At 40.4% G+C, this 25,473-nt stretch overlaps 1 protein-coding gene across 2 annotated transcripts in view; it reads left to right on the forward strand.

Annotated features, from left to right (window-relative positions):
- grin2aa (glutamate receptor, ionotropic, N-methyl D-aspartate 2A, a) overlaps positions 1-18,319 on the forward strand; it is a 149,129-nt gene extending 130,810 nt beyond the window's left edge. For both annotated transcript variants that reach the window (XM_079629186.1, XM_079629187.1), the window contains 4 exons: positions 2,657-2,817; positions 9,224-9,411; positions 10,552-10,790; positions 11,845-18,319. In XM_079629186.1, the coding sequence (XP_079485312.1) occupies positions 2,657-2,817; positions 9,224-9,411; positions 10,552-10,790; positions 11,845-13,638 (2,382 nt within the window). In that variant the 3' untranslated portion in view covers positions 13,639-18,319. The remainder of the gene's footprint in view (positions 1-2,656; positions 2,818-9,223; positions 9,412-10,551; positions 10,791-11,844) is intronic.
- Positions 18,320-25,473: the final 7,154 nt, after the last annotated feature.

Here is a 25,473-nt window from a genome sequence, read left to right on the forward strand (position 1 = left end):
TCCAGATCTAATTTGGCCTGTTTGAATTTTTGCTGAATCCTCTCCACCTCAATCTGCTTTTTAATTTGTGACTCATGTTTACATTTGTCATGCTCAAGCTGAATCAACAATAGTTTCTTTTGTTGGTCAAACGTTAAGCTCTGAGTCTGGATAAATACACCAGCGGAAACTGGAGAATCATATTTCACGTCTACAGCCAACACACCCCTCTCCCTCAACTCAGACTTCAAAACTACCTTAATGTTCTCTTTAAGGCGTTTGTCACCTACCACTACAGAGAAGTGCTCCGCAATCTTCAGTAGTTTCTCCCTAGTACAATGCTCCTACACCTCTTCCGAGGGAGCTGCATCACAATCTGCCATTACAACTAATTACAATTGGCACATCAAAACCACAACAACAGACCCAGCAAGATAGTGCGTACTAAAAGGACTAAAACTCACGTGGTATGGAGTTTTTCCGCTATCTTGATCAACCCAGCTAACTAACTCATCCCTAGTCTTCATGCAGCTACTTGTGGTGGGTATTTATGCACTAATGACCGCTGGCTTGGAAGAGCAACTAGCACACTAGCGACCCTGCCAAAACCATAGACATGCTCCCAAGCTAAAAGCTTCAACCACGTTCGCCACAACACTACCACAAGAGAAAACGCCAACCGCTTTTAAGAAAAATACGCACCACAGGACCCACAACAGTCACCTGAATTACCTGTTGACTGTAGAGACAACAATAAATGATTTGTAAGAAAACAAATCACCTATGAGTTTATTTCAAAAGCCAGTAAACAAACCTTCACTTACCCTACTTAACCAACCAGTAACGTTACCTCGTCAGTATTTCTTTCACCCTTTTATTGATGGACAGTGTTACATTGTGTGAGAGATTATTTGCTCCAAGTGACAATGTTAGTGTGACATTGAACACAGTATATGCCAATGTTGTTTTCAATAAAAAAACATTTGCACAAAGCAAGCGGATCCACTTTTCCATGTTGATAAGAGCATTAAAATGAGAAAAAAATGATGGGACAAAAAGAAAACAAGAGACATTTAGAATAGATAGAAATAGTTACCTATGACATTAATGTGATTAATCGCGATTAAATATTTGTATCGTTTGACAGCCCTAATATATATATATCCCGCCAAATAACCATTTAATATTATTTACATTCTTAATGCCTTTTAAGTCATGTGAAGATATTAATTTGATAGGTCTTGTGGCAAGTGTGTGTGTCTCCCAAAGATCTAATGAAAGTTATGCCACTGATGGCAGCACAGTCAGTGGTTTCAAACCTTGTAATAGTGCAACAAAGTACTTTGATCTTTGGTAAGACATTGCAGTCTCTGTTGGGTATTTACTGCAGTCTAGAGTGTTTACTTTGCAGACCTGAAGTTGTGTTGACCGCTGGATGTTTTGTTCATAAGGCTCGTATCCAAGACTAACGAGTGTCTCTCCTTTACATGAAAACAAAGACTTCAGAACTGATTAGTATCAGAGCAGAGAAACCACAATAATATTTCATGATGCTGCTGTGAGTGTTGAATTACAATGAGGTTGAGCATTCTTTAAAATAATTTGGATGCTTGTAAGTTTTTAAAAGGACATTACATGGCAGAATTAGTATGTGGAAGAAAACAAACAAACAAACAAACAAAAAAACCCCGGAACAATAAGGATGAGCAATTGCCCAGAGCCATTAATAGTATTTTAATATAATATAATATAATATAATATAATATAATATAATGTAATGTAATGTAATGTAATGTAATGTAATGTAATATAATATGTTCATATTGTATAATTTAAGAAGTTGGTTGAGGTGTGTGTGTGTGTGTGTGTGTGTGTGTGTGTGTGTGTGTGTGTGTGTGTGTGTGTGTGTGTGTGGTGGAGCTAGTGAAAAAATTGTCAAAACAAGTATAAATCTAAAATAATTATATTCTCTGGAAAAAAAAAAAAAAAGTGGGTGTTTTACTGCAAGCTCCGCATTTGTGAATGGTGTACTGTGTTGTTTTCATCTACAGAACACAGAGCATTATGCTTTTTTAGAACAGACAGTAGTGTATGTATGAGTGTGTATTTTTCCTGATTCCCAAATACAGATATTTTTTTTGTCCATTCAGAAAATGTTTTATTTAAGTGTTGCCATGGCTGCCCAGTGAAAATAAATAACCATACTGAGTCAAGTACAGGGAGAGCAGCAGGTGTAGACTGGCTCGAGAAGAGCTCCTCAGCTACTTGTTCCAGATTTATTTGGGTTGTAATAGAGAATGAATGGTATAATAAGACAGGCAATGTCAGTTCTCTAAAAATCAGGTCAAGAGGAGAGGTGAAGCCATGTATGGGCCTGCAGGAAGAAGACATGAAGAGTCACTCTTGACACAGTTTGCTCATGAAGAGACATATTAAAGTGTCATAACTCTGGTCAAATTGTCAACAAACAAACACATTCAAAAACTACTGTATATTATGGCTTCTGTTTGTAGGTTTTAAAAGTACTAGAGAATGAAAAGTCCTTTGTGAACTTGTGTAAGTGATAAAGTGGAGTGGAGATTAAGTGATAAAACTCAATGTTTTGTAAACATAGAATAAAATAATTATATTAATGTTGTTCTTTTATCGATTGTTAATTTTGTTTTTTAACTTGTAGTTTCAGAGCCCCTACTCCTACTCCCCTCCTTTCCGCTTTGGAACGGTCCCAAACGGCAGTACAGAGAGAAACATCCGAAAGAATTACCCCGACATGCACCAGTACATGGTGAAGTACCATCAGACCGGGGTGAATGATGCGCTAGTCAGTTTGAAGACCGGGTATGTATATTACACCCTCACTATTTGTCTTGTCAGTCTGAGCAGAATGGTTGAAATAGTGAGTGTCTCATTGACTTACATGCTGACCGTGCTTCCTTAAACTGGCAGGGTTATTATTAATGGGATAAGTTTGCCTAAAAATTAAGATTTCGTCATTATTACTTTTTTTCTTCTTCAGTGGAACATTTCCGTTTGGGTACATTTTCCTGGCCACTATCAAGACTGTTGAGTTACAAAATGTCTTTAAAACTCATACAATAGCTTTGTCTGAGGAACACAGTTATTAGCATTACTTATATTTGGTATTTATACATATTTTGTATTAGCTTTTATTTGTATATATCAATTTATATTAAGCATTATTTTTATTTCGGTTTTAGCAATTTGAGTACTGCAACTTGAATTTGTTTCAGTTTTTTTAACTTTTATGTTTTCATATAATATTTAAATGTATTTTATTTCAGCTTTATTTTAGTTAACAAGATAGTTCATAAACAATTGTTCATATTAAATGATAAACTATTATATATATATATATATATATATATATATATATATATATATATATATATATATATATATATATATATATATATATATATATATATATATATATATATATTATAAATTCATATTAAAATTATAAACCTCTCCCCATCATGGCCACAGCTGAATTAAAGCAGCATCTTGGGTCAGAGAACAAGAGAAACATTAACAAAAGAGCAAAAATTAACTAAATTACCTCTTTTGTTGAATGAAAATGATAAAACAAAATCAATGATGAACTAAGACAATTCAGTTTAATGTAATTAATGAATTACAAACGATACTGCCTTCTGATTAATATTATGGGGTACAGGCAGGGGTTAAAGTGGGCCGGAACAGTCCGGAACTGTTTTCCAGCACCTCAGATAAATGAATAAATAATTTGATTAATTAATATCAATGATAGCGCAATGGTATTGATGGTAGGCAAACACGCTTCCCGACGTTATGTTCTCAGTCACGGTTCTCCTGTCTGATTTGAGTGCATCTACGCCGGTTCACGCATGCAGACAAAGTCCTTCCTCCCCTCCCCGCTGAACGCCAGCGATTACAAATGCGTGAATGCACTCACGGTGGTTGAGCGTGGTAAAGCTAGTTTTAGGTTCGTTATTCTCCGGACATTTGTTTTCCCTTGCCACTGTTCTATAGGGTCGGCAGGATTAGTTTTCACATTATGTAACCATTGTATATTGATATGAAATATTCATTCAAAATCACCTACGTGCGTTAATGCTGCGTCAAAGCATACCTGAGAATGCTTTGACGCGTTTCCACAGCGCATGATGCCTAAGGGAACGTCTTCCAATTCAAACTGTGGTAAACGTAGCCTATAATTTGTATTATTTAAAGAGGATATGCGTATTTCTGAAATTTAAACTCGCGACTGACACCTGTGGCCAAAAAACAGAACTGCTCTTCCTTTCTGCTCGCTCGTACGTGCACACTTCACAAGTCATCTGCTGCAAGGAGGTCAGGTCAACATTATGTTTACAGCGGTAAGAACAGTCAAATACATATATTGTTTGAGATAAGTGTTCTGAGTGATCTGAAACGTTTAACATGAACGCGCTTGATGTCACATCAGCAGACAGCGCGGGAAAAATCCGACCCGACAGAAAAAGGGAAAAATAGGATACAGGCTTATAGGTGCACCCACTGTGAGCAGACAAGGTGTCAGTATGCTCATCAGGAGATGTTTGAGTCATAAATGGTCAAATAAAAAGGCTATTGTTTCGTTTATTTTGGGGGAAAAGTTCCATATAGCCCATTTAAAATAAATAACTTTTAACATTTAAAAACAGAGGTTTTCAAATTCCAAAGCTTGTAGAAAGTTCATATTGGCAATACTGACTTAGCCTACAGCTTTCCTGGCAGCCTTGAATAAATGAACTTGTCTAAGAAAATTATTCATAAAAACATATAAATATCAGTTGGGCCTATGTTTAATTTCTTCACTGACACAGATGAAAATGAAAAGACTATCAGTCAAAGTTCAGCTTTAGGAGGGGAAGAAATAGGGCAGGATAAGGAGACTGAGAGAATAATAGTGATGAAGATGAGGAGAGAACAGGTATTGACAAATAATCTAATGGTCACTGACATGGTTTAAAAGCTATTTCTTATCCATTTTTTTTGGCCTTCAAAAGTCTTAAATTGCACATATGTAGGTCAGAGAAATCCAAATTTTCGCATGCCCCGAACCCCCCTAACTACCTCGCATTTGAATGCCTGTGTCTGTGGGGTGGTGGTAATGTGGGCTGGTGTGGCTACAGTGCCAGGGCTGAATTTTTGTCCCAGTCCATTTTCAGTCCAGTCAATTTTAACATAGTATCGTCGACATATCAGTGTAGATACTGTAAATGAACCAAAATAAAACCCTTGAAATATCAAGTAAATAAGTATTGTGATAGTGCCACAGTGACACTCTTGTCCCAAAAAGTATTGCTACATCATTGATACTCAATATATTGTCCCATGGTGAGTCATTTCCCCCTGTTGCTCCTAAACAAAATTTGAGGGTTCCCCCCACCTGCCAAATCCCAACCACTGGGTACAGTGAAAGAGAAGAGCAGTAGAGCAGCATCAAGGGATACAGCTTTCATTATCTCTCTAAATGGCAGCAAAACTGTGCTGTTGTATAGGCTTATTTGTGGTTGGGTACAGCAAATACACAATAATAAATTGCCTTGCAGTATATTAATAAAGTGTCAATGATTTTCTTTGGTCGTACACTGCATAATTTCTTGCAGCTCAGCATATCACTACGCATACTGTAGATCCAGCCATCACCGTTACAAAAGAATCATTGAGCAAATCTACTGGATGTCAGCGTGATCCCTGAGTTACATTTGACATTCTTGAAATGTCAGACAACCAGACTAATGAGTCTTAGATAAAGGCTTTTCCAACAGAGAGATCGAGTTTGACAAGCAGCCCACAATGGCTCCAAATGTCAGTTTGTAGGTGGGGTCGAAAGTCGGGTGCACAGAGTGTGAGTTTTTCACGTTTTTGCTGTTTGAGACAAATTTCGTCTGATATTTCTGTCATGAGCTGATCATATGGCTTTGAATTAAGAACCACAAACTTCCTTGTTTAGAACTAAGGTTCCCTTTCAGTCGAGAACGTCAGACGTAGTCGACGTCGACTGAATGGGGATACCGCTTAGGGAGCCTGTCTTCTTCGTACTACTATTTAATCAAGCCAATTCAACATTGGCAGCGCGGGTATACACACCAGTTGCCTTTCGCTTCGGAGCCGATCGGATGTATCTGAAGAGTACTATTGTTTACAAAACAAGCGACTGTGTCGGTGTTTTTGTGGGAAGACCTCCCAGTGTTGATGTTTCTACAGCGTGAGTGCAGCGGTGATCGAAAGCTTCTCAAGTTCTCAACTGCTGTTTAACTGCTTAAGTTCTCAACTGCTGTTTGTTTGTTTGTTTGTTCTGATGGTTGGTTAGAGGGCGAGAAGTGAGTGATTCACTGTTTCAGTGCACTGATTCAGTGTTGCCGCGGTCATTCCCTGTGTGCTCCGGCACTGGTGATGGTCCCATTTCCTAAAAGAGCAACACGGGTGCGTTTGCATCTTAAAAAAAAAAAAACATAAAAAAAACATTAAAAAAAAGATGTCATTCCACCTGTGTGTTTCTGGATGCATTCATTCCCTGTCTCTCTGTAACGGTCACAATTTTGCATCACGTGTTTGGGCTTACAGCACGCTGAAGCAAACTTTGTGGACAGTTCACATTCTCATTGCGGGAATATGACTGTCGCGGTGTTGAGGTCGAGACTCTCCTTCGAAGCTCTCCGCGAAGCGTGAGTCCCCATTACCACGCCCCGCTTTCGGGTGCCGCGTGGGGTGGGTGACAGGAGGATAGTGTTGGATGTCTCTCCCGAAAACCATTCCCTGTGGGCTCCTCACTCCTCCCTTCCACCGCAGTGGGTGGAGTCCCCCGTGGAGCGTGCTGGTCCATCTGTAATGGGTGGACCGGCCGTTTCACCCGGGGCTCCCCCAGAGGACAGGACGCCGATTGCAGCATCGGAGGGTGAGCTGGCCTCTGGAGATGATGACTCGACTGCGTTGTCTCCCTCTGGGAGTGTAATGTTGCTCGAGCCAGATCCAGAACTGTCAGCTATGCTGATTTGGGCCGGCGAGGCTGATGAATGGTATCTCGGAGAGGCTGTGCTGGTTCTCACTTTTACTGCCGAAAACTGCCTGAGTGGTTCTTCCCCACTCGATACCCTTGAAGGAGGAGCGGTTAAGGGTTATGAGGCTATCCTTCCAGTGGAGCTGTTTGTTGCGACAACAGGTGCACCTGTGTCCAACGGCCGCTGCATCTGGGAGATCCTTGTCTCCCCTTGCAGGCCTGTGAGCTCGCGTCAGGTTTGACGGTCAGAGCTTGCAGAGCTTGCGGGCAAGCCGCCTCCTCTTTGCATGCCATGGTGTTGTTGCAGGTCTATCAGGCCAAGACACTCATGGACATGCACGAGGACATTGCAGCATGCGCGGTCGGTCTAGCAATGTCCACACTAGTGGTCCAGGAGCGCCATCGTTGGTTCAGCCTGGTTGAGATGGTGGATGCGGACAAGGTTCGGTTCCTGGACTCTCCAATTTTCCCAAGTTGGGTTGTTCGGCGACGCGATGGAAAGCTGCGCCCAACAGCTTTCCGTCGCCCAGGCGCAGACGGAGGTCACCCGACACATCCTCTGCCTGCCCGTCGCCGATGGCGTCCCCCTGCGGCCGTCTCCGCTCCTGCCAGACCATCGCAGCAGCCTCCACCCAGGTCTCTACGTGGAGCCAGCCGCAGGAGGGCTGCCCAGCCCGTTTCTAGATGCTGCCAAGCCAAGTGGTAAGCGACAGCGGAAACGTTGAACCTACTGGCGAAGGACACGATATACCCGCTCCCTCCAGCCGATATGAAGGCCAGTTTAAAAAAAAATAACTTGTTCTTCATGTACCTAGTATGAGGTGGGTCGTGACCATCTTGGCCCTGTGTCACTTGAGACGGGCCCTTTCTCGAAAGCCTCAGTCCAAGTTACTACACAGAGAGGCATCTCAGAATGCCCTGCCCCCAAGCTTGGTCTGCAGCGTTCGACCTGAATGACATATACTTCAGATCTCTAGCCTTCCGCACCACAGGCCATCCTGCGTGTGCGTTTGAGGGTTCGAAGTATCAGTACAGAGTCCTACCCTTCGAGAGCTCCATATAAATAAAAAACGTATTGAAGCAATTTCTTTCTTGCAATTTGAATTCCGGAAAAAGTGGCTGGTAAAATTTTTTAACAAAAAAGTTAATTTCCCACCCTGATCAGGAAAATGCTCTCTGTGAGGCAGTTGGAATAGAGTGATCACTGTGCGCAACCACTCGGCTCCGAAACAAAAATCTGAATGAGTGTATACGTGCCGCAATCTTATATACCCTTATGTACGGGGGAGTGGCTTGGTATGCAAATCCCACTCGCCAATTCCATTGGCCATTTTTTCTACAACTCATTCTGGTGATTGGGGCTCCCATGTGAGGCCGCATTTGTCAGTCTTTGACATAATGTTGAACATGACTGAAACATAGGGAAGTTCTATTCTCCATCACCCTTTCTCTATTTGTGTGTGCTGTTTAAATTTTTTTTAATGCCAAAATACCTCCATATATGATGACACCATTCCTAAAAGGGCAGTTAAGTATTCTGTGAGAAGAAAATGTGCAATAATAAAAAGATAGCATATTGTTTCCAAAACAAAATAATTGGCTTTTGTTTGTCTTTGTACAACAGCCAGAGGAAAAAAGAAAGAAAAGGATCTGGACTAAAATATTTATATATTTACAGTTAATATATAATAAGTTAATACATGTCTTTTTCTACCCAGTGTGAGACTGTTATATTTTCAATTCAAATTTACTGCACATTTCACAACAAATATTATTCCAAAGGAGCATTACAGAGAATTGTTCCTCACAAGCAGTGAACAAGCAGCAATGGCAAGGCAGAAAAATGCAGGCTTATATAAACAAACAATTCTGGAAAGTATGCAGCCTTGTTTTTATTTCTTACTGTTGAAATGCATTTTGTATTTTTTTCCTCTCAAAATTTCTTCTCCTTACAGACACCAGTTTGACAAACCCTGGCATAAAATCAAAAATATTAATGAAGCCAAAGTCAATCAAATAGCTTTTATTGCTGTTTCTCTCCATTGCTTGTGCTTTGATTGCACCCAGTGCTGTCTCTCACCTTAAACTCGTGACTCTGTGTCTACATCATAAGTTAAAATGTGTTATGATTCATGACAGTGGTGTTAAGGCATGAGAATGACTCAGAACATGTAACCTCTCTATTTGCCATCTGAAGTGTCTGTGCTCTTTCACCAGAAAACTTGATGCCTTCATATATGACGCAGCTGTGCTGAACTACATGGCCGGTAGGGATGAGGGCTGTAAACTAGTGACCATTGGCAGTGGCTACATCTTTGCTACCACTGGCTATGGCATTGCCCTGCAGAAAGGGTCGCTTTGGAAGCGCCCAGTGGATCTGGCCATTCTCGCTATTATTGGAGATGGTAAGTGCACGCATGCCTGGCAGCAGTCCAGAATACTGTGCTTGTTAGAATGGGCAGCTTGAAAGCCCTATAAACCCACTGAGTTCACTGTTGTACAACTACTATTGACCTTTCCATGTAATCCCAAACATAGAACTGTAAGGATGTAAATTCTTATAAAATATGTATATTCAAAGACATATAGTGAATGACTCCTTTTTAGGTTATGGCCTTGGAGGTCCCCACGTGCGCTATGAGTCGCCATAATAATTAGTAAAATAATTAATTAAATAATATCTTAAATATTAAAAATTATTATAATTCAGTGGATATTAAAAAAACAATGAATTTGAATTATTACATTTAATAATTTCAACTTATTTATTAAATAATGAATTCTGTTCATTCTAAATTAATTTGTGGATTCAGCATGTAACTATAGTTCTGAAGTTTCGGTTTTAGTTGTAAAAACTATTGATTACGATCATAGTGCCAAAAAATAAGAACATTTTTGAGAAACAGGACATCCATACTTTTTTTATGCATTTTTACCCCCCTGAAAACATCGGCACATTTTGTGTCAACTACTCATGTTCATGTGCATGGTTTTATAACATCTTGGAATATGTATGTGTGGTGCTGTCTCTACCTGCATGCTGAAAATATATCTGTTCCTCATTTAGATAAAAGTGTCTGCTAAATTAATACATGTAAATGTCTGCCCTAAAGAGTTTTTATGCAGTGTAGTAAAAGCCAGAATCAGAATGTGTTGTTTTCACTTCGCAATGTCCATCTGTTACATAATTTAGCCTTTTAGTTCAGATTTCTTCCTTCATAGACATCTGCAGTATTTCTCTCTATTCATACTATATGCTGTTTCGCAGTAGTGCTATATGGAGAGCATGACAAATGACAGAATTATCCACCTGGCAGATGCACCTTGTAGAGAAAGATAAAAAAAGTCTCAGATGGTGCTAACATATGGCTAAAGCTTGAGTGTATAATTTTATTGATCCTCACTTTGACATGTTATTGCATGGGGAGTTCTGTTAAAGGAGGTTATGTCTGTGAACGGTACCAGTGTGGCCCACTGAAGTGTACATGAAATGGGAGACAGAGCTGATTGATGACGTGGGCTTGGCCATGTGCATATCTCCACAGGTGAGATGGAGGAGCTGGAGGCTCAGTGGCTGACTGGGATCTGCCACAATGAGAAGAACGAGGTGATGAGCAGCCAGCTGGATGTGGACAACATGGCTGGAGTGTTTTACATGCTGGCAACCGCAATGGGTCTCAGCCTCATTACCTTTGTCTGGGAGCACCTGTTCTACTGGAGACTCAGATACTGCTTTACTGGCGTCTGCACAGGCACACCCGGCCTGCTCTTCTCCATCAGCAGGGTAAGGCTTCTATTCTCTCTTTGTGGTCAATAAAAAATTGTAATGTTAACTTCAATAAGACATTATTATTAATAATAGTAAATACATTATTTTTATTAATATTATTGATGGGCAGAGGCATAATTATTGATGGGCAGAGTCATACTAAAATATACATAGTATATTTTAGCTTTACCTAGTACATTTTAATATGTGAGGGACAATAAAAAACCTTTTCACAAATTATTCTGAGATCAAGCGATAATTACTATCTACTGTAGTAGACCCCCTAGAGGTTTGCGAAACAGCTGCTGAAGACCCTGGTTTTGGTGTTGTATTGGATCACCCTCACAGCTATTGATTTTAAAATCATGCCACAGAAGATGTCTTCTGCCTGAGTTTTCCTGTCTTGACAGTAGAGACAACCAATGGACAGCCAATATCATTCAACCTAACTTGTGACCGTGTCAGCTGTAATCCAGTTGGCATTTGAGCTCAGTATTTACCCTGACATGGCCAGTGTTTGAAAGAAAAAGTTTGTCAGAAATTTTATTTTCGACCACTGGTTCCATGTCCACAGAGCTTAAAATGACAATGCAGCAGTCTGTTTTGACAGCTTGATTTCTAGCACCGCCAAAAGTTTAGAATGTCTTTGTTTAGTTTAGATCCCTGATGGGTTTGTGTATATGCTGTCAGTGTGAGAATATGGTGCCTCTGATTAACATCTTTAAGGTAATGAAATGTTGGTGTTGATGAACCCAAGCATAACTGATAGAATGTTTACTGGTGAAAAGAGGTTCATAGAGCTAGTGAGAGGACATGATCATTTTCCAAAATAATCCCACTAGCAATTTGTTTTAAAATTTGAAGGCATCATTGTCACCGCCTTAATTTATGCCCTAAATAAAATCTTCATAGTGCTTTTTGATCTCACTAATGGGTACATTTCCAAGTCTCTGCAGTAAAATCAGATATTGGGGTCTTGTAATACTGTAAGAAGAACTGAAAGTCATATTTTTCACAGACACCAGGGTCAGTGCATGAATATTGAGCTTTATTCACTTTTTTTCCATAGGGTATATGGAGTTGCATTCATGGTGTCCATATCGACATGAAGAAAAAGTCATCTGACCTGGACTTCAGTCCACAGTCCAACATGCTTAAGCTTATCAAGTCCGCCAAGCAGATGACTAATATGACTAATCTCAGCGGCTCCAGGATCAACTCTCCTAAACGCGGCAGTGAGTTCATGCATTCGGCAAGCCCCATGATCATGGACATGATGGCGGAGAAAGGGAACTTCATTTACACTGACAATCGCAGCTATGCCCAAAAGGATATATATGGAGACTCCAGTGACTTGCAGGCATATCTGTCCAACCGCCATAAGGACCATCTGAACAACTACATCTTCCAGGGTCAGCATCCCCTCACCCTCAATGAATCAAACCCTAATACTGTAGAGGTGGCGGTGAGCGCAGACACAGCCCAGACCAATGCAAAACCCCGAGCTCTGTGGAAGAAATCAGTGGATACTTTACGTCAAACACAGGGGCCTGAAACCCTTGACCCCCGTTTGTCCATGAAGAGTCAGAGGTACCTGCCAGAGGATGCTGCACACTCGGATATCTCTGACTGCTCAAGCAGGGCCACCTCCTACAAGGATCCAGACAATAACAAGCACCTAAAGCCCAAGGATAACTTAAAAAAAAGATCGATGACGTCAAAATACCCTAGGGATTGCAGTGAAGTAGAGCTGTCCTACTTAAAAAATAAGCAGGGCGGAGCGGGCCGGGAGAAAATCTACACCATAGACTCTGACCGGGAGCTGAGTCTGCACTCAGAGCCACAACACTACAGGGAAGGCAGAGCCTTTACAACCGACGATTTGGATTTTGGTGAAATTTACTCAGACCACAACGACAATTACAGGAAATGTGACCAGCCCATCATCCATCTCAACAGCAGCCCCCTGCATCAAAGTGAATCTGACCTCCTGCCTGACAACGCCTACAACAAACACTACAGCTTGAAGGAGAAGAACCTTAGTCCGCACGAAACCAACGACCGGCTTAAACAGACTCATTGCCGGAGCTGTCTTTCCAAGGTACCCAACTACAGCACAGGGCCGTATGCTGCCGCACGCTCGCCATATAACCGGTGTGAGGCATGCATCCACATGGGCAACCTGTACGACATCAGTGAGGACCAGATGCTGCAGGAGGCCATGATCAGCCCTAACATGCACCACGATGACATGTTTAGCCACTACTGGCCTCAGACGGACGGGCCACACGTACAGAGGAGGAACAGACTGAGGCTTAGCCGTCAGCACTCCTTTGACAATATCATGCTCGAGAAGCCCAAAGAGATTGACCTGAACCGGCCGGCGCGGAGCGTCAGCCTAAAAGAGAAGGACCGCTTCCTGGAGGACAGCCCTTATGCAAACATGTTTAACATCAAGGCTGACAAACTCTTTGGCAGTAGATCCATGCTCTTTAACCGAAGCCTGGAGGAAAGCAAGCGTAGTAAGTCACTTTACCCCGATCACCCTTCGGACAACCCCTTCATGCAATCTATACGGGACGACACTCGCCTGGTCCACGGCAGGAGCTCCTCAGATATTTACAAACAGTTGGCTCCCATCAAAAACAGGAACGAGAACAATCTGAGGTCCTCCGTGAAGTCCACCACTTCATACTGTTCCAGGGATGGTCAAATACCCAATGACATGTACATTTCAGAGCATGTAATGCCTTATGTAGCCAACAAGACTAGTGCATACTCAGCTCCCCGGGTTCTCAACTCCTCGCAGTTTAGCAATAGACGAGTGTATAAGAAAATACCTAGTCTCGAGTCAGATGTTTAATGCTTTTTTGTGAAACTGAACTATTTACTCACTTAGAATGCCACATTCACCTACATCTATAAAGTACCCGAGATATCGCTCTTCTTATACGAGCGCTTTCCAAAGGTTTTCAGCATTTTAAGATGCCTTCTGGGCGTAAGCCAATAAAATGTGGTCCAGCATGGAAGTTGTTAATTATCCCCCACACTTGGCTTCGTGCTAGTGTGTACTCAAAACGCTGAGTGCTAGGAAAGATGTACTGCTTCGAAGTCCGACCTGAAGCCTTGGTGGACCGAAACAGATCCTAGGGTGGGGTTTCAGGTATTTGGCCCCACATTGCATGTGACAAGAGTGTACCTGTATCAGACAGACTGTGGCTGGAATAGTTCCTGAACTTATGGCAAGCAAGGGTATTTCATTCATTCATTTGCACTCAGCAATTGCATTTTTGCTTTTATTACTATAGACTTGGGATTTTTGGCATTCTAATCCCTATTTAGAATTTAGACTCTTCTCTATCTTATTTGGTAGCACAATAATCATTAGTTAACCGCCCACCTCTGCTTTATAAACAGAACTTCTATATTACTGTCAGGAGTAGATTTATTTTGCATGTGTGTTTCTTTTCTTGTCTTATTTGTTTTGAAGATATACTTACATTAAGGTGATTTCATATGATAGCTGAGGTGGTCATCTTTGCAATGAAAACTTGACCTGTATGTAGGTTGTTCGACTAGGAATATTGTGTTGATCCTCCATTTCAAGATTTTGGGGAAGTTTTTGCGATGGAAGTATGTCGTGCATTTATTTAGTTCAATACTTCCATCCCGTCACTGTACACTGTGAAACCGAATCAGAGCATCACCTCTCGAAGACTGTTGTTTACTGTAGCTCAGCGGAGCCTTGCTTCGCTGTCGCAAACCACTCATTTAATGTAACGAGGGCCATGTGTGAAGCTTGAAGTCTGAACTAGAGCATTGGTTTTCTGTTGCAGTCCGTAACACGGTCAACACGCTATTCACATTGAGGACTACCACGCAAGATCTTTGTTCTGCAGACCTATTACTAAACTTTATACTGTACGAACACACTCAATGAACTCCATGCAATGTGAATCAGAACACATAGCCAAATCGTGTATTAGATCAAATACCTCAGGATGGTTCTGTGTCATTTTGTGTAAGGTTTTCTCTGCACCACGAAAGGTACATTCACAGATGTTTCCCTCCACTCCGCTATGGTTGTCCAAGGACTTCCATTGGAGTCGCGTTTATGTGAACAATAGAGAGGGGATCTTTCAGCCATCTTTGAAACAAGCTTTATGTTTACTATTTCAACGTTTGTTGGAAAACAGGATGTTTATCGACATAACCGTGTTATATGACTGCTGTAGCAGCTTCCACTCTCATATCAGATTTGCTTTCTTTGAACTTCCCCAATAATGTGACATTATTCACTGTACACTTATCTTGAATATGTCATCACTGTCACAATCATGAACATATTCAACATATGAAGTGCTGCTTTAAGAAGCTAATGTGCGTATGCACATGTAAAATATCAAGGTCTTGTAATCATATATGCCATACATAGTTTTTAATCTTTGCAACTTGTTTTTCATTTATTTTTCACCCTTGTAATAACCCCAGTCTTTAAGGAAAATGTATTTTGATTACATGAACATGAATTATAATAATGGCATGCAACTCAATTGTAACTCTTTCTATGTTTTTGTTATGATGTTATGATCACAAATGATTTGTAACAGGGTGAAAATATAGCATATAAATGAAAAGAAAATTATCATTCATATTGCAGAGCTGCAGTTTTGGGTAAATAAGCAAGGCATTAGCCTCTATTATTAATCACAGAGCTACATCTGCGTTGATTTCATATCCTTTGCGAGGCGAGGTGAAAATTCTTGCTCGTCCTCGATTAGCAGGTGAAAACATCACCAACTATGCTTTCTGTCTCTTACCTTTCACATATAGCCAGATTTAACCTGTAAAGAGAGAGAGAAAAAGTCGGGTCTGCTCTTTTCGGGTCTGCTATCCCTCCAAAGATATGACGTCTTCTTGATTTTCTCTATTATCTATGGTTTGCTGTAAGAATAGAGCTTTTTTTTTATTCCTCAAAGACTTAGCAACTATTTTGAATATAAGGCACTTGTATATTGCTTGTAAATTCTTACTCAAATAATTCATGAAAGTTAAGATGATACAGAGTAAACAATATTTTTTGTGTGGGTTTCACAGGTCTGTACAGTAGCACTCGTTTTCTGTAGCATACGTACGAAAAATGACATTACTCACAAGGTCTGCATCGAAATGTCACCTTTCGAGATTTCAAAGTCTCCATGCAGTTTGTTATCAGGGATTGTAGCCCTGCAGTTTTTGTAAGCTTGACCATTTTGGGGCTGGGGTGAGGGTGGGGGCTACAGGCATTGAGGCAAATTTTTTTCTAAGTAAATACTATCAATTCACTTGAAGATGAGCTTGGATCAAGCAGATTAATGCGAGGAGAACTGGCCTCCTTTGCTCATAGACATACTGCGCAGGGGTCATCATGAGACTGCAGGGTACGAATCCATCCTGCTCATGAACCAAAGCTCTGTGGCCACTCTGGCCTGTCGTTTAGGCCGCCAAACTTCTGGGATTTTTACACAAAAACATCTTGAAAACCAAAATGTAATTTTTACTTCATCATTTTGTTTTTGTCAAAGGTTATCGGAGGTGGTCGGATGTGTCGAGTGGAACAGCGCAGGTCAGGTATTGATTGCAAATGGAAACAGATGAACTGTGTGGGATTATTTTATGTAGCAGTTTTTGGCTAGGCAAAAGCCATCTGTAGTTTATTGAAAAATCTATTATATTATATTTTTGGTTTCATTTACCTCTCATAGAATAGTGCACAAATGTGAATATAAAGTAGCTCAGATGCTGATTATTTCCATAAGATGAGCTAGACTAGGCAAAGTAGTTGAGTAAGTCAACAAAGGAGGATTTTGAAGTCACAGAAAAAAGTTAGTACTTTCTCAATTACACATTAAACAGCAGTTAAGGGTTAATCTGTTTCGTCCTTCATGTTTGTTACACTCCACTTCTTTCAGCAGAGATGTGTGTTTGGGTACGTTTATCTGTGGATCATGAAGAGAGGGAGTTTTAGGATCAACGGCTAATGTCACTCAGTTTGTATGCTGAATATTTACACTCTAAAAGTCTTTGTAGATAACAGAGATGCCTCCATCACCGCAAGTTTGTCTTTTATAAAAACCCATTGGACTAAAAGATGCAACCAATTTTCTTTCCCTTTGAGGCGAATTGTATGACCGCGTATAGCAGAATATCAAAAAGCGAAGCAGGGAAGTGAGACAGTTACTTAACACAACAATAGATCTCTGCATCCGCATGGAAGGCCATTTGAAATCTATTCTTTCCTAAATTTATATTTTGCCAAGTGCAGTGCAGTAAGAAGGATAGGCCCTTTTTTGTCTGCCAGGCAAGCTGGTGTACTGTCACTGCATCATTGGCTGTGTTCCCATCGAGGTAGTTTCAAGGAGAAATCACCTCAGCTCAAATTACATCTGCCAGAGCCACACAAGGCTCAGTGAGAAGGGGCAGGTGGCTAAAGACAGGAGCGGGAGTCCTCATGCATGACTGTGTCGACTGCAGCTCACTCCCTTTCGTTCTCAGGCCGCTTTATAACCCTCAGGAAGACGTTTGCAGGGGCAAAAATGGCAGCTTGGAAACAACTTGTAAATGCTCACTGTCAGTCATGCGGCTCTTTCAGCAATGGCATTTTTATCATTGCATTACTGACATGAGGATTATCACCTTCAGTTTTAAAACCAACCGCCGCTCATGATTTCTGTAATGCATTTCCTGTGATGGATATTTTAAATGTTTGATTATTTAAATAGGGAATTAACAATGAAGGACAGACAGCGATTTAGTTAGTACTGACCCTAAAGGTGGCAAAAAAAGATTTTTTTTTTATTTATTCTTTTTTTTGGGTTGTTGCTGCTGGAATACTTGCACTTATTAAAGGAAAGAGGAACGCTGCCTTCCCTGTAAAAACAACGGTTTTGATCGTAGCAGACTCACAGTAGAAAGAAACATTTGTTTGAAATGAATCACTTGTGTTTCCTGTTTAATAATCACTCTTGTGAGCTTTGCATTCATATTTTATGTGGTTAAAAGTAGAAATTATTTTAGAACAGTGTTTTATACTGGGGCGGGATTGTCATGTGACTATAACCTATTTATCACTGAAACATGTGACCTGCTGCCTAAATGTTATTTTATAATGAAGCATTATCACTTGTGTGCGTACTGAAATGTCTTAAGAACTTTTTAAAGTAAGTTGGAAGTAATCGCTTACTTAAAAGCTGACACAAACTTGCATAAATGAAATAATTTCTGCTATTGGCAAATTGCATGAGAAAGTACTAAATCATTGGAGCGGTTTAAACATATCTCCTGTACATTTCGTTTCAAATATTGTGTTCAGAATTTTTTTTTTTTTTTTTTTGTTCTCTGCTTTTTTTATGTGTATGTAGATCATATTAAAGGAACAGGTCTGATATGTGACTTGTGAAATGTCAATACAACGTGGTTGCAGGACGTGTGCTGGGTTACAAGATGTAAAAACATGTACATAAGTCAAAGTTTCATTTTTCTAATAAAGGCTCTTTCTGCCACTTTATATGATCACTGTATCTGTTGCGGTATGTTTCCGAATCCCATGCTCCAGGTGAATATTACAGACTCTTAGATAGTTCATGAAGCAGGGGGTTGGGAACTGACTGACAGCTCTGGTAATTCCAACAGTCATCATTAGTACATGCTGTAATGGCGACAAATGCGGCACTCAGGCTTCAAGTCCTCAGTCTGAATATGTGTGCAACAAGGGCCGTGACCCAGCAATATTACACGAGTCAAAAAAGCAGCTTTTGCTATCAGCAGAAATGAAATTAAGCATTGTGTGTGCACAATGAAGACATTCTGTCACAGACAGCACTGAGAAATTAAAGGGATTTATCTGTTTTGTCAGTTTTCCTTAGTTTTGCATCATCCATTCAAAATTATTAACTGATTCAAATATTTGACATTCAAAGTTTTGGTGCAGTCATTAATTATGCACGATACAGTATAGTTACCAGCATCAAAATATCATTCAAATGTATGTGATATTTAATAATTTATTTATTGTTATATTATATGAATATTATTTATTATAGTAAGTATATTTCTATTTAATACATTTTTCAAAACCATATCCACCAAACCCAAAAAGTTCAAAGGTTATTCGGTCACACTTTAGTTTAGGGTCCAATTCTCACTATTAATTCTGACCTTTGCCTCAATAAACTCCCAACTAATGCTTATTAATAGTTAGTTAGTTGTTAAGTTTAGGTATTGGGTAGAATTAAGGGATACGATCTTAGGTAGGGATAAGGTAGAATAAGGTCTTCCAGAACAAGGCATTAATATGTTCCTATAAGTACTAATAAACAGCCAATATCCTAGTAACATGGATATTAATAAGGAACTAGTTAATAGAGAGAATGAGACCATAAACTAAAGTGTAACCGTTTATTCTTATAATCTCATTGACTATTAATGTTACTTTTTAATGATCCAATCGTTTTTTTCTTGACCACTCATTAAAGTAAATGATTCTGAACTGTTTAAATACAACAGAGAAAGTAGTTTCACTAAATAAGTCAGGAATAATTTCAGGCCATTTTCCACCTATTTCCACATAGCAGCAAAGGTTGTACTATTCTATAACTTGCACCTAGCCTATGTAGCTCTGCCTTTTGTTCTGAGGTAATGTGATATTGATCATATCTGGTATGACCGGGACAAACACTCTTTCAATATCTAAATAAGCTTTATGCTTTAGAGAGAAGAATGCACTATCGCTTATGTCTTTGCTATTTAACGGATCTCCAGGCTTATGGTATTCATGGTTGAATACACTGAAACAAAGCATAATATTGTCTAAGACTAACAATGACTCACTTTCACTGGGAGAAAGAAAACAATTGAAGTTGTAATCTTTAGGTGGATTAAAACTGTTCAGAGTAAGTGAATTGGTAGATGGAATTACTGGCAGCATTTCAGCACTAAATAATTTTAAATCATCTGCACATGAGGATGCTAAAAATAAACACAACGTTACCTGTCTAAAATTATTAATCAGCCATGCAGTAGTTTCTTATTTTAATCTTAGTCTCGTGTTTTTTCCAGAAGAAAGAAAAATTAAAAAGAAATACAAAGGAAAACCCTGCAGGCACTGAAAGGAAAAACGCAATGACAGCAAATATATGGGCATCTGTGTGCTATGAGTTAGTTGCATGCAGAATGACTTCAGCTGCTGATATGCCTTTGTTTCTCACTGAAGGGAAATTAATAAGTTTGCTCAGCTTTGCTTATTTTCAAACACTGGCTGAAGTAGACTCTTGATCTCTCTCTTGTATCTTCTGAAGAGCTGCAATTAATCATCACAAGCGGGATGTGGACTGGCAGGATTGAAACTGTAATTAATTACTTCACAAACTAGCCAACAAAACCCACTTTAAGACTGTTTACTCTGTTGACACAGGCTGACAAAATATAGCATTCTAAGCTAAACACTGTCCTTCTCCCTCCTTTTCTTCAGTTGTGATTCTTCTCTATAGCAGAACAAATTAAACTCAATGTGGGATGAATCCTAACAACAAATCAGAGATTCTGCTTCAGTTGACCGTACGCTAATGGTGTGTTCATATCATTTCGGAAAGATAGAATTTTATGAGTTGAATGCAAATGAATGCCACTACATTTACGGCTGGGAAACTCTGGATTTTCTTTGAGCTTGGATTTTCTGAGTTGGCAGTGTGTGAGAACATGAAAACTTGGCGGATGCAATCTGTAGTTGAAGGTAAATTTGTTGAAATGTATGAAATTTATATATTTTTTTTCATTTACAAAACTAGCCAAGTTGCAAGTACAAAATATGATAGTGTTAAAGTAGAGTTAAAAACCTTGGAATTACAGTAATATTGTACTGTAATTCTAAAATTCCCATGGAGGACTTGCATGCCCCATAAGCTCCGGGCCCTCAGTTACTGTTTCTAACTCAGACACACATTAGAACATTCCATATAAATAAACTGGAGCTGTCCTTGACCACCATAAAGGACCCTTTTATATTTCCAGGAAGTCGGGTAAACTTTCCACTCTTAGAAAAAGGAATTCTAGAACCTTAAATGGTTCTGTCAAGCAATTCCTATATATAATCTCTAAGGGGTTCCCATCATGGGATCATTGTATGGATTTAGTTGTAATTAATTTTTAATTTTAATTAAATTTTATGAATTAAACATCTCGTAAACATACTTAATAAGTAGAGAAAAAACAAAACAGAATAACCTATTGAACATGAAAGTATTATGCAATCATTGAGTCAAGAACCCCACTTAGTTGGGAATGTAAACTTCAACACAAAATTGTTGCGTCAAATTTGCAGCCCCGTATCACAAACACTCATGCTGGAGCATTAACTAGTTTTCTGTAAGCTAATATAACAAGAAAATATAGTGTTAGAAATGTGTATTTCATAAAAATAAAAAATGTAAACAAGATGTGTGTACTGGATCAAACAAAACCGGACTACACAGGTGCTAGAGGGGCGAAAGTTGGTGACGAATCTAAGCTTTCAGGGAAGGATTGAAGTTTATTACCTGCTATGACGCGACACAGCTGTTTACCATATCACTGTGCAGCACCCGTAGCTGACCGTTGTTGTGTTGCATAGCAACGTTCTGTTCTGACAAGGACTACATCTTCTAGTATAGGGGTAACACTTTAATGGATTTGCTTAATAACATTTTAATGAAAATTTGTGTTCTTTTTAATATGCACAAACTGTATTATACAAGACATCTGAGTGCCTAGTATAGTTTATTATAGTGAACGCAAACCAAATCATCAGTCAGCAATCCTTCCACCTATTTAAGAAGTCATTTTTATTCAGAATGGATATATTCAGATCACTGGGTCTTGCTGGCCTGAGGTAATGTATAGATGTAATGGCTCATCTTTCTGGAGTCATAATGCAGGGGGCACAAGATTTATGAGATACTCAATAATGCTCCATGCTCTAATATACCTTTTAGCATTATTAAAAGTCAAAAGTTATCTAGGTTAGCAGTATGGAACCCCAAGCTGACTGCTTTGAATATGATTTTCAGCAATTGAGGCAGGCTTATTTGGGTATCTAGGGCACGTATTTGAATGCATGTGCTTCCAGCTCAATGTTGACTGCTTATCTGTGCAAGCTTATTCCACATGCTCTCTCTCTCCACCGTCCTTTATCAGGTTGTGACCTTACACAGGAACTTCTCAGATCCCAGAGAAGAGAGAGTGAGAGAGAGAGAACGTTTAATATCCTTCATAATTCAATCAATTTACTACTTATATAGACATGGGAACAGTAATATTATAGTTGGCAGTAGAATTCTTTCAATTGCTTTGGTTTTATTCCCAGATTTGAAAAGGTGCTGAGCATCACCCTGAGTAGGAAACACTAAAACCAGTGATGTTAAGGGGGTGTTACAACTATCATCTGTTGTTGCTGACTTGTGAGTCTATCACATAGACCACCTACAAATTTCATGGTTTATAACAGGACCAAAAGATCACACGAAACATTTTCTTCTCACATTTTATATAGGTACAGTGCACCCTTGTCCGCACTTTTTAACGGGTGGGGACATACATATTCTGTGTGTTGCATGTTTGGGTGAGGAGCATGCACAGTCAGCGCTCAAGGGTGCTTCCCATGTGGACACTTCGATCCCACCAGGTGTTCTCCAAGGCTTGGGTCCCACTCCTGACGAGGCACAACGGCGGCTTCAGACTTGAGGTTCACAAATGGATTTGTTAGCGGGGTTAGAGACGGGCCCAGCCTTATCTCTGCCTTCACCTGACAGATCCAGTGCCTTCTCTCAGGTTTTTGAAGTATGGACTGCGGTTACTTCCGCCCTGATTGAGGGACCGACACTGCAGCTATCTAGTTCTGAGGAACTAGATGTTGTTAGTGTCGAAGCAGGAGATACTGAGGACTCGTCACCTCAATCTCATGCTTTTGAGGAGCTTGTTGAGGTTGTAACAAGAGCGGTTGAAAGATTAAGCATCGATTGGCCGGCAGACAAGCATGACGGTCGTTCTAGAAGCAAACTAGACGAACGCCTCCTGCCCTCTTGTTCACAACCTCAACGCCGGGGCCTTCCGCTTTTCCCCGATCTCGACACCTCTGTGTGGACCCCTAAGAAAGGGTCCCCAGCATCTAAGCAGAGAATGAGCAAGTGGGTGTTCGAGGCTATCTCACTTGCTTATGAGTCGACCGGACAGCCTTCACCTATGGCTGTCCGGTCCCAATCTACTAGGAGTATGGCGGCCTCTAAGGCTCTAATGTCTGGAGTGCCCCTCCAGGACGTTTGTGATGCAGCAGGGTGCTCCTCACCGCATACATTCCTCAGGTTTTACTCTTTGGACTTGGACTCTACACCGGGTCTTGGGTGCTTTCGTCCTAGTGCTGCTCTTATGATTTCACACAGGACAGACACTTCTCGCTATGGTAGCATTGGTATAGATGTTCCCTTAGCGTCAATCGACGCAGTGTGAATTCCCTTGAAAAGGAACGCCTCGGTTACGACTGTAACCTTGGTTCCCTGAAGAGGGAGCGAGACGCTGCGTCACCTGTCATATCTCCTACGTCCCTGTAAGCGTCTTGCTCAGACCTTAAGAAGCTAGTACTGCTTTGTTTGGCCAGGCTTTATAGTTTCCTGGTTCATGACGTCACCTGCCTCTGACGTTCCGCCAGACCATTGGACTGATTTCACATGTGCTTCAAGACATCATCACGCAAAGCGTCCCGTTCCCTCTTCAGGGAACCGAGATTACAGTCGTAACCGAGTCGTAACCGAACTGTCCGGTAGATGAATGCATGGTGTGAGCAAGCTCTTTTGCATCATAAAAATGTCATCGGTTTATGCGAGTGGCAAGCTGTGACCCGCTCTGGCGAAATGTCTGGTCAGAGTCGGAAGTCGCAACGTTCAATTTTAAGATATGGGCCGATTATGTGGAAAAACAATGAAGTAATAGATTGTTTTTTTGTTAATTTCAAAGAACATACATTCAAAAATAATCTCCCAAAGTTTCGTAGTCCAGATAATTGAGTAAAGGTATTTAAATGACTATTAAAGTTTTACAAAGTTTTACTAAATTCGCTGGAAATGAACATTGTTTTTCTCAACTCCTCTTGTCATCTCTGAGCATTTCCCGAGTATCCCCTGAAACGTCACTATCTCTGCTCTCCAAATATGGTGTTACACGTTGTATAGAACCAATCAAAAATCTTAGACATGTACACAAACTCTGATTATTTGTCAATGGGATGCCCCGTTTCGACTGACCGGCACGCAATTGGTCCAGCCATCCTCCTGTCAGACTCGCAGTGCTCTGTGCTAGCAGATCTCCTCAGAAAGATTAAATATTATTAATTTGAGAAATGTTGTGTTATTTATTAATGTCTTTGGTCAAATTAAGCTGTAAAATAAATAGTTTATCCCTTTAAATGCAATGGATTTTGAAAGATAAAAAACGGGCAAAAAACTTTAAAAGCGATTTTCTCAGCTTTTCAATTGGAAAAAGAGGACAGACGACCATAATTAAAAGGTGTATATCTTCACAACCATTCAAGGTATGACTTTAACTAGGATATCATTTGAAAGCTTATGGTCTCCTCTTTCCATTAATCTTTCCATTCGGTCATGACTAATTTTGCTGGATCAGGTCAGATATAGATTCAAAAGTGATTATCACTTTTGTAGCATTCATTTGTAGCATTCCTAAACTATACCTATAATAAGGTTTTTCGTAGCCATATTTGACCTCAAAGCATAAGCCCCGATTCAGACATTCTACGAACTATAAGTAACTTTGCAATACACGTCAACTAACTCTCATTAGAGTATTAGGATAGGTTATGGTTAGGTTTAGGGTTAGTATAATAAGTTGACGTTTACTTGCCAAGTTCCCTTTCGAAAGGTAACTTGCACTGTGTCGATTGACGCATTGGGGAACGCCTCAGGTGTGACAGGTGTCTGAAACTACTATTGAATCACGGCAATCCTATTGACCGGCGACAGCCCATGACATCATCAACGTGCGAACCGGAAGTATATAAGGTCGCCTTGTAAACATGACATTCATCTGTTCGTCTTCAGGGACTGTTCTGTCTGTAAGCGCTTGAGATTACGGTAAGAGAAATTTAAAAATGAAATGTACTGAGAAGGCTATGGAATGCTTCCATAAATGTGCAGACCCGTGCCCAAGATACTTGACGCCGGGTGACACACACGGACTGTGCGTTGTTTTGTCTGTGGGAAGAGCACGCAAACTGTGAGCATTTTCCCTTGAGAACGCTCCGCTCTCGTCTGGCCCTCTTCTTGAGTAAAGAGGGTTCAGCCTTGTGGTTCAGCTCCCGCTCGTGCTGAGGCAGAGCGGAGACGTGGATCATAGGGGTTCTCAGATGGAGCTCGCCTTTCACCTTGAGAGGGGAATCATCCCTCCCAGACGATTTGACGGCTGACGAGGGTGAGCTGCAGGTGGGGGATTACTCTCCTCCTACTAGCCCAGCATTATTGCTTTTCAGGATGAGCAGGAGATGGCTGATGAGGGTGGTGATAATCACGTAGATTCTGAACCCTCTCAGCCACTCTGCCCGGTGTATGCTAAGCTGGTGGATTTCATGGATCGCGCTGCGGGCAGGCTGCAGCTGCCGTGGCAGCGCGTTAGGGGAGAG

This window comes from Phoxinus phoxinus (genome assembly GCF_949152265.1).
Source record: "Phoxinus phoxinus genome assembly, chromosome: 1".
Classification (NCBI taxonomy): Eukaryota; Metazoa; Chordata; class Actinopteri; order Cypriniformes; family Leuciscidae; genus Phoxinus; species Phoxinus phoxinus.